Genomic DNA, 10413 nt, shown 5'->3' with positions numbered 1-10413 from the left:
TTGGGTCTGTATCTTGTGTTTGTCGTCCATGAACCAATTTCTATTTTTTCTTCGTTATGGTTGTATTAAAGTATTATTTTCTTCTTCTTTACATTTGCCTCCAAAATCTCTGTGCTTTAGTACATGTAGTACGGGATTGATTGATTTGTTTATTTATTTTAATTTTCTGTGCTTAAGAAGAAAGCCTAGCATTCTTTCTTATTTGGTGACCACTCCCATTTCCAGTTGGAGCTAGCTACAGTGAGGTTTTAGTTACTTAAGAGTAGAAGACAGCGATTCAGGCAGCCGGGTTGAACTTGCGTGCTTTCTAAGGAAGGAAGATGGGATCAAGAGTGCCATGGTACATCCACGGGATCTTCCTCGTCGCGTCCTGCGTGTTGCTCTCTGTTAATGCCCGTGAGTGAGCCTTTTCCCCGAGTAGACTCAAACCACATCACCTGGTCTCTGCTCTTCCTCCAGCACCCCTTCCCGGGTACCTGCCCCACCACTGTCCCCCAGGGCGTCCTTCCTTGTTTTTTAGTAGGATGATCCCCTCCTCGCTCAGGAGTGAGTGGATTCGGGCTTTGTTTGATCCCTTCGCTTAGGAATTTTCCCCGTGCTACTTGTGCCCAGTCGCCCATGAGTGCTTCTATTCGTCCTTGTGCCCCTCCCCCTCCCCAGTCGTGAATCCTAAGCCTAGTTACGAATACTCTTCCCTTCTCCACAGAGTACAAACATTCGCTTTTGCGTTTGCCAATCTTCCCCTCCCCCGACCCCTCCTCGAATTTCCTTGGTAGTTTGGAAAGAAAACCGGGCAGAGAAAAAGAAAGGAAAAAAAGTTGCGTAGCATCCTCACCCTCTCCCTGACATCTTCCCCCATCTATGTTTCATCTACTAATTTCTTGCCTATTTTCTTTTCTTTCAACCCACTGCCACCCGGAAACCTCTTTTCCTTAAGCGTCTGGTAAGGTGGGTGAGAAGATGAAAGGTAGGCTAGCAGCTAGCCTGGGCAGAGTGCGGCCAGAAGTCGGGGTGGGGCTTCTAGTGGCTGTGCTTACCAAAGAGCTGCCCAAGTTCAGCTACAACACTGCCGCTGTAACTTAGATCTAAGCTTCTTAAACTGTGGGTCGCAACTCCATGTGGGGTCGCGTAACTGAATGTGGGGGTCACTAAAAATCAGGCAACAGTAAAAAGTTATCCTCGGGGTCGCTGAAAAATTTATCTGGTAAAAAGGGGTCAGCAAGTGGGAAAAGTTTAAGGGTTTAGATGATGAGTATATTTAAAGTGATACACACGCAAACACACATACGTATGTATAGATATGTGTATATGCATATGTATACATGTGTATATAGCTATAGATAGATATGAATGAAACACATGATATTTACAGTGACAAGTAGCCAAAAAATCTTTGGTGCTGACAGCATAAGTAGACTATGTAATTGGATTGGTGCTGGAGGACAGCGATCTAGTAAAGTTAATATTGGAATTGTCTAGGTGAGAAAAAAATCCATCAATTAATTCAGTGGTAGAAAGGATTTCACAGACGTGATGATATTGTTATCTATGATATGCAAGATGGCATAGAGGGAGGATCAGTTTTTTTGTCTGTAAAATTGGAGAATAATATTTGTAGTGGCAAACACAGGGTGTCTGTGAGGAGACCTGAAAAGTGTTATGGAAATACAAGCAATTGTCATTATGATATTCATTTGAACTTGCATAAGTGACATACAAACTGAAGTTTCTAGGCAGGGAACTGAAATCTTAGACTGAAGAAATGACTGAAATTTGAGTCATCTGTGGGAATATGGCCAGTGAATCCATGGTAACAATTTTGTTTCCCATGTGCTGGTGCCCAGTGAAAACTAGAGAGCCATGGAATATTCCTCCTCCCAGAGAATTTAACAATGTTGCATGTGCAGTATTACTAGGGAAGGCACTGAATGAGTGATCAGGGTTGGAGGATCCTAGTCAATGACTATATTTCCAAACTCAAGTAAGAGTTTCAGGGGGATGGAGCCAAGATAGCAGAGAGTAGCCAGCAAATCGCCTGAGCTCTCTTTCTATTTCCTCAAAAAGAACATTAAATCAAGCCTCTAGACGGATTCTGAAACTACAGAATCTGCAAAGAGATAGAGAGAAACAGTCTTCCAATCAGAGATAATTTAGAAGATTTCAGGAAAGGTCAGTCTCATTGGGGCAAAAGGGAGGTGTAGTGCAGTGCCGAAGGGGGTCAGAGCAAGTCTGCAGGAAGCTGTGGGCTACAGATGAGCAACTGAGGCCCCTGGATCCTGGCTCAACAAGCTGGTAGCGCAGCAGGACAGTGGCAAAACCCACCTGCACCAGCCAGGAGGGCAGGTTGCCAGCTGGATGGCCACCCATAGGACAAGCACGACCAGGCCCACCAATCCCAGTGTGCAGCCAGCAAGGCCAGGGTGGGGAGAAATCCACGAGCCATAGAGGCCTCAGTGTAGAAAGCCAGTGACACAGCCCCTATACACCAGCATGAGAAGCTTGAAACAGGGACCCTGGTGCCCCCAGAGCAGACCTCAACTTAAAAAAAAAAAAGCTGCAGTATGAGTAAGAAACAAAAAAGAGCTCTCACCATTGAGAGCTTCTGTGTTCACAGGGAAGAGGCAAGCACAAACTCAGATGAGGACAATACTCCCAAACTGCCTACATGTGAAGCCTCAAGAGGGAAGATGAATAGGTCTCAAGAACAAAAAGCCTTATTGGAAGAGCTCAAAAAGGATTTTAAAAAATCAATTGAGGGGCAGCTAGGTGGCGTAGTGGATAGAGCACTGGCCCTGGAGTCAGGAGGACCTGAGTTCAAATCCAGCCTCAGACACTTAACACTTACTAGTTGTGTGACCCTGGGCAAGTCACTTAACCCCAATTGCCTTGCAAAAAAAAAAATCAATTCAGAGAAATGGGGAGAGAAATGAAAGCAACACAAGAAAATTATGAAAAAAGAATCAGCAGCTTGGAAAAGGAAGCACAAAGATTGCCTGAAGAAAAAATTCCTTAAAAAATTCATCTGGCCAAATGGAAAAAAAAAGTACATAATCTCACTGAAGAAAACAATGCCTTAAAAAATGCATTTGTCCAGGGCAGCTAGGTCACGCAGTGGATAGAGCACCGGCCCTGGAGTCAGGAGTACCTGAGTTCAAATCCAGCCTCAGACACTTGACACTTACTAGCTGTGTGACCCTGGGCAAGTCACTTAACCCCAATTGCCTCACTAAAAAAAAAAAATTCATTTGGCCAAATGGAAAAAAGGTGCATAATCTCACTGAAGAAAACAATGCCTTAAAAAACTCATTTGGGGGGGTGGCTAGGTGGCGCAGTAGATAAAACACTGGCCTTGGATTCAGGAGGACCTGAGTTCAAATCCAGCCTCAGACACTTGACACTTACTAGCTGTGTGACCTTGGGCAAGTCACTTAACCCTCGTTGCCCTACCAAAAAAACCAAACCACACACACACACACACACACACAAAACCACACAAAAAACCTCATTTGGCCAAATGGAAAAAAAGGTGCATAATCTCACTGAAGAAAACAATGGCTTAAAAAACTCATTTGGCCAAATGGAAAAAAAGGTGCATAATCTCATTGAAGAAAACAATGCCTTAAAAAATTCATTTGGCCAAATGGAAAAAAAGGTGCATAATCTCATTGAAGAAAACAATGTCTTAAAAATTATAATTGGACAGTTGGAAGATAATGAATCCATGAGACACCAGGAATCAGTCAAGCAGAGTCAAAAGAATGAAAAAATAGAAGAAAATGGGAAATACCTCATTGGAAAGACAACTGATCTGGAAAGCAGATCCAGGAGAAACAATTTGAGAATCATTGGACTTCCTGAAAGCCATGATCAGAAAAAGAGTCTAGACACCATATTCCAGGAAGTTATTAAGGAGAACTGCCTGGATATTATAGAATCAGAGGATAAAATTGTCATTGAAAGAATCCACCGATCACCTCCTGAAAGAGACCCCAAAAGGAAAACTCCAAGGAATATTGTAGCCAAATTCCAGAATTATCAGGTGAAGGAGAAAATACTCCAAGCAGCCAGAAAGAAGCAATTTAAGTATCATGGAGCCACAGTCAGGATTGCTCAGGACCTGGTAGCTTCAACATTAAAGGATTGCAAGGCTTAGAATATGATATTCTGGAAGGCAAAGGAGCTTGAATTGCAGCCGAGAATCTATTACCCAGCAAAACTGAGCATTCGTTTTCAGAGGAAAAGATGGACATTCAATGATACTGGGGACTTTCAAGGTTTCCTGATGAAAAGACCAGATCTCATAGAATATTTGATTTTAACATACAAGATCCAAGAAAAGTTTAAAGGTAAACGTTGGGGGGGGGTAAGTTATTCAATAAGGTTAAACTGTTTACATCCGTACATGGGAAGATAATACTTATAACTCTTGAGAATTGTATATGTATTTGGGCAGACAGAAGGATTATACACAGAGGGTATAAATATAAACTGTCTTTGATGTGATGATATCAGGAAAACTAAGGGTTTAAAAAGGGAGTTTATGGGGAGAAGAGGAAAGGGGAGGTGGAATTGGGTGAATTACATCATAGGAAGAGGTGAAAAAAAACCTATTACAATAGAGGGAAGGAAGGGGGCAGGGTGAACATTGTTCTAGCCTACTCTCACTAGATTTGATTCAAAGAGGGAATAACATATACATTCATTTGGAGAAAGAAACTTAGCTTATTCTTTAGGGAAGTAAAAGGGTAAGGGGAAAGGGGGACTGATAGAAGGGAGGGCAAAAACAAGGGAGAAAAGGGTAAAGAAAAGGGAGGGGGGTTGCTAAAAAGGGAGGGCAGATTGGGCGAGACAGGGGTAAGAAGCAAGACCTTGGTGAGGAGGAATAGGGTGAAAGAAGGGGGGGAGAGTACAAAGGGGGTAAATAGAATGGAGGGGAATAGACAGCTAGTGATAATAACTGTGAATGTGAATGGGATGAATTCTGCCATACGGCACAAAAACATCATAGTCAAATGTAGAAAGGCAGAAATAGTAAATGCATCCTTCTCAGATCATGATGCAAAAAAAATTACATGTAATAAAGAGCCATGGAAAGGTAGACTGAAAATCAATTGGAAACTAAATAATTTCATTCTAAAGAATGAGTGGGTCAAACAACAAATCATAGAAACAATCAATAACTTTATCCAAGAGAATGACAATAATGAGACAACATACCAAAATCTATGGGATGCAGCCAAAGCAGTACTTAGGGGAAGTTTTATAGCTCTAACTGCTTACATGAATAAAAAAGAGAAAGAGGAGATCAATGGATTGGGCATGCAACTAAAAAAGCTAGAAAAAGAACAAATTAGAAATCCTCAATTAAATATTAAATTAGAAATCCTAAAAATTAAAGGAGAAATTAATAAAATTGAAAGCAAGAAAACTATAGAATTAATCAATAAAACTAAGAGCTGGTTTTATGAAAAAAACAATAAAATAGATAAACCACTGGTTAATTTGATTAAAAAAAAGAAAGAAGAAAACCAAATTACCAGTATCAAAAATGAAAGGGGTGATCTTACCACCAATGAAGTGGAAATTAAAGCAATAATTAGTAACTATTTTGCCCAACTGTATGCCAATAAATTTAACAATCTAAATGAAATGGATAAATATTTACAAAAATACAAACTGCCCAGGTTAACTGAAGAGGAAATAAAATCATTAAATAAGCCCAAATTAGAAAAAGAAATTGAACAAACCATTAATGAACTCCCTAAGAAAAAATCCCCAGGGCCAGGTGGGTTTACAGGTGAATTCTACCAAACATTTAAAAGAATGATTAATTCCAATATTATATAAATTATTTGGAAAAATAGCTGAAGGAGTTCTACCAAATTGGTTTTATGACACAAATATGGTAGTGATACCAAAACCAGGCAGAGCAAAAACAGAGAAAGAAAATTATAGACCAATTGCCCTAATGAATATTGATGCTAAAATCTTAAATAAGATATTAGCAAGGAGATTACAGCAAGTGATCATCAGGATAATACACTATGACCAGGTGGGATTTATACCAGGAATGCAGGGCTGGTTCAACATTAGGAAAACTATTAACGTAATCAACCACATCAATAAGAAAACTAACCAAAATCATATGATTATCTCAATAGATGCAGAGAAAACTTTTGAGAAAATACAGCACCCATTCCTAATAAAAACACTAGAGAGGAATAGGTGGAGCTTTCCTTAAAATAATAAGCAGTATCTACCTAAAACCATCAGCAAGCATTATATATAATGGAGATAAGTTAGAGGCCTTTCCAACAAGATCAGGGGTGAATCAGGGATGTCCATTATCACCTCTATGATTTAATATTGTACTAGAAATGTTAGCTTTAGCAATCAGAGAAGAAAAAGGAATTCAAGGAATTAGAATAGGCAAGGAGGAAACAAAACTATCTTTGCAGATGATATGATGGTATACTTAGAGAAACCTAGAGAATCAACTCAAAAATTACTTGAAACAATTAACAACTTTAGCAAAGCAGCAGAATATAAAATAAATCCACATAAATCATCAGCATTTCTATACATGACCAACAAAGTCCAGTAGCAAGAGATAGAAAGAGAAATTCCATTTAAAGTAACAGTAGATAATATAAAATACTTGGGAGTCTACTTGCCAAGACAAACCCAGGAACTCTATGAACACAATTACAAAACACTTTTCACACAAATCAAATCAGATCTAAAAAATTGGAAAGATATCAATTGCTCATGGATAGGCTGAGCTAATATAATAAAAATGACAATTCTACCTAAATTATTCAGTGCCATACCAATCAGACTACCTAAAAATTATTTTATAGAGCTAGAAAAAATAATAACAAAATTCATCTGGGAAAACAAAAAGTCAAGAATATCAAGGGAAATAATGAAAACAATGCACAGGAAGGTGGGATAGCGGTACCAAATCTGGAGCTCTACTATAAAGCGGCAGTCATCAAAACTACCTGGTACTGGCTAAGAAATAGAGTGGAGGACCAATGGAATAGGCTAGGCACAGGAAATGCAGTAGTAAATGACACTAGTAATGTAGTGTTTGATAAACCCAAAGACTCCAGCTTCTGGGATAGGAACTCAGTATTTGACAAAAACTGCTGGGAAAACTGGAAGATAGTATGGCAGAAATTAGGCATAGATCAACATCTGACACATTATACTAAAATAAGGTCAAAATGGATACATGATTTAGACATAAGAGGTGATACCATAGGTAAATTAGGAGAAGAAAGAACAGTCTACCTTTCAGATCTTTGGAAAGGAGAGCAGTTTATGACCAAACAAGAGATAGAGAATATTATGAAATGCAAAATGGCTGATTTTGATTAGTAGGCTTCCACCAGTCGCAGACGACCATGGATCAGCGCCTTCAAGAGCCACAGGCCACAGTGTGGCTGTGCAGTCTGATACGGGAGCCACAGCTCCTGCTACAATGAGGACATCAGAAAACTGCGCTCTCTGTTGTCGGTCAGTTCCTGTGTCTCATTCGTTTTTCTTCCTCCCAAGCTTGAAGGCCCATCTCAGCTGTGCATAAGCTGCTCCTGAGTACTTAACTCCATTGGGCGAGGCCCTTGGCCATCTCCTCCCAGCTGGAGGCATCCAGCAGGTCTTCAGCCTGAGGCTAACTCGCCATAGAGTAGGTCTTTAGGAATGCGCCTATCTTGCATGCAGTGCACATGACCAGCCAGTGCAGCTGTCTTTGTTTCAGTAGTGTGTAGATGCTCAGAAGTTGCGCATGTTTGAGCACTTCTGTGTTGGTGATCCTATCTGACCAAGATATGCCAAGGATGTGCCAAAGGCAGCGCATGTGGAAGCTGTTAAGCTTCTTCTCTTGTCTAGTATACGTAGTCCATGTTTCGCTGCCATACAGTAAGGTACTCAGGATGCATGCTCTATAGACAGCAAATTTGGTTCATCTTGTCAGTTTACTGTTTGCCCAGACATGCTTGGCAAGCTTAGCGATGGTTGAAGTAGCTTTCCCAATCCTCTGATTGATCTCTGAAACAAGTGACAAATTGTCCCTGACAATAGAACCAAGATACGAGAATTGGCTTACGACATCCAACTGGTAGCTACCGATGTGTATCAATGGAGGTGACATAGCACTCTGACACATGACTTTCATCTTTTTAGGATTTATGGTTAGGCCAAAGTCTGTGCAAGCTTGGGAGAAGCGATCCATCAAGGTCTGAAATTCACGCTCTGAGTGACAGGCAAGTGCAGCATCATTGGCGAAAAGCAGGTTTCTAAGGGAGGTTTTGGATCTCAGACATGAAACGTTGAACAGGCCTCCGTCCAACCAGGAATGCAGATAGATGCCATCAGTTGACAAACCAAAAGCATGACACAACAGTGTGGAGAAGAAAATTCCAAACAGCATGGGAGCAAGCACGCATCCTTGCTTGACTCTGCTGTTTATGCTGAATGCTTTAGAGGTGTTGCCTTTGAACTGTACAACACCCTGCATGTTGGAATGAAAGGAGTGAATGAGGCTATGGAGTTTAGGAGGGCAACCAATTCTTGAGGGAATTTCGTAAAGACCTTCTCTGTTAACCACATCAAACACTTTGGTCAGGTCTATGAAGGCAATGAAGAGGGTTTTTTTTTTTTTGTTCTCTGCACTTTTCTTGCAGTTGGCGAAGCGAAAAAATCATATTGATAGTTGACCTCCCTGCTCAAAAGCCACATTGCGATTCGGGGTAAACATGGTCGGCAAGTTTATGCAGTCTTAGCAAGATGACCTTGGCAAACATTTTTCCAATGTTAAGGGTTAAAATTCTAGCTAAAGTGTCTAAAACATCTAATGAGTGGTCGCCAAAAATTATAAGCTTTAGCAAGAGTTAGACTTTTAAGCATTTATTAAGGAGAATAAGAATTTGGTAAAGAGAGAGAGAAAGGCCTAGATTTCTATCTATTAAAAGGAGAGAGCATTTCTAGCTCCACTCTCCACCAGCGTCCTCAGGAAAAAGCGTCCCAGAGTGAGAGTCAGTCTCTTCCTTCCTCCTCCCACTAGCCGCGTCACTTCCTGCCGCCAAAGAAAAGACTCCTGGTCTTGCCCTCAAAGACCTTCACTTCATGGGTGGAACTCTTCTACAGTAAGTATCCAGCAGGTGGCGTTATTCCAATCGTTACACCAACGACACTGAGAAGTGAAATTCCTCTGTAGTTGTTACAGTCACTCCTGTCTCCACTGTTCTTTTTTTTTTTTTTTTTTTTTAAGTGAGGCAATTGGGGTTAAGTGACTTGCCCAGGGTCACACAGCTAGTAAGTGTCAAGTGTCTGAGGCCGGCTTTGAACTCAGGTACTCCTGAATCCAGGGCCAGTGCTTTAACCACTGCGCCATCTAGCTGCCTCCTCCACTGTTCTTATAAAGAGTAACTAGATGGGCATCACGAATATCCTGTGGCACTTCACCTTCTTTCCAACACAGGCACAACAATTCATGCAGGGGCTTTAATAGGATGTTTTTAGAGCATTTGATCAATTCAGCTGTGATACCATCTACACCCGGAGCTTTTCTACATCTTAGGGAGCTAATTGTATTCTCAAGTGTGGGTACATTGTCCAACTCCTGTAGTACACAGGTTTTGTACAAACAGAACCAATGCATCCCAAATTAGAAGAGATGCAGAAAGCTGGTAAACAATTTTTATGGCCAGTACTTCTGATAAAGGCCTCGTTTCTAAAATATATAAGGAACTAAATCAAATTTATAAGAATCCAAGTCATTTCCCAATTGAGAAATGATCAAAGGATATGAACAAGCAGTTTTCTGATAAAGAAATCAAAGCTATCTATTGCCATATGAAAAAATGCTCTAAATCACTATTGATTAGAGAAATGCAAATTAAAACAACTCTGAGGTGCCACCTGATACCTATCAGATTGGCTAATATGACAAAAAAGAAAAATAATAAATGTTGGAGAAGCTATGGAAAAATTGGAACACTAATGCATTGTTGGTGGAGCTATGAACTGATCCAACAATTCTAGAGAGCATTTTGGAATTATGCTCAAAGGGTTATAAAGCTGTGCATACCCTTAGACCCAGCAATACCACTATGACGTCTTTTTCCCAAAAAGATCATAAAAAAGGGAAAGGGACCCACATGTACAAAAATATTTATAGCTGTTCTTTCTGTGGTGGCAAGGAATTGGGAACTGAGGTGTTGCCCATCAGTTAGGGAATGGCTGAACAAGTTGTGGCATATGAATGTAATGGAATTCTATTGTGCTGTAAGAAAGGAGCAGGAGTTCAGAGAAACCTGGAAGGACTTACATGAACTGATGATGAGTGAGATGAGCAGAACCAGAAGAACATTATAGACAGTATCATCAACATTATGTGTTGATCAACTC

General features: G+C 40.5%; 1 protein-coding gene across 1 annotated transcript in view; it reads left to right on the top strand.

Moving 5' to 3' along the window:
* Positions 1-300: 300 nt before the first annotated feature.
* The window catches only part of LOC122749976 (major histocompatibility complex class I-related gene protein-like), a 35214-nt gene continuing 25101 nt past the window's right edge, over positions 301-10413 (top strand). The window contains exons 1-2 of the mRNA XM_043996600.1: positions 301-396; positions 938-943. Of these exons, the coding sequence (XP_043852535.1) occupies positions 321-396; positions 938-943 (82 nt within the window). The 5' untranslated portion in view covers positions 301-320. The remainder of the gene's footprint in view (positions 397-937; positions 944-10413) is intronic.

The sequence above is a fragment of the Dromiciops gliroides genome, chromosome 3 (genome assembly GCF_019393635.1).
Source record: "Dromiciops gliroides isolate mDroGli1 chromosome 3, mDroGli1.pri, whole genome shotgun sequence".
NCBI classification, from domain to species: domain Eukaryota; kingdom Metazoa; phylum Chordata; class Mammalia; order Microbiotheria; family Microbiotheriidae; genus Dromiciops; species Dromiciops gliroides.
The sequence above is the reverse complement of the archived record's forward strand: the minus strand, read 5'-3'. Positions and strand labels throughout refer to the sequence as shown.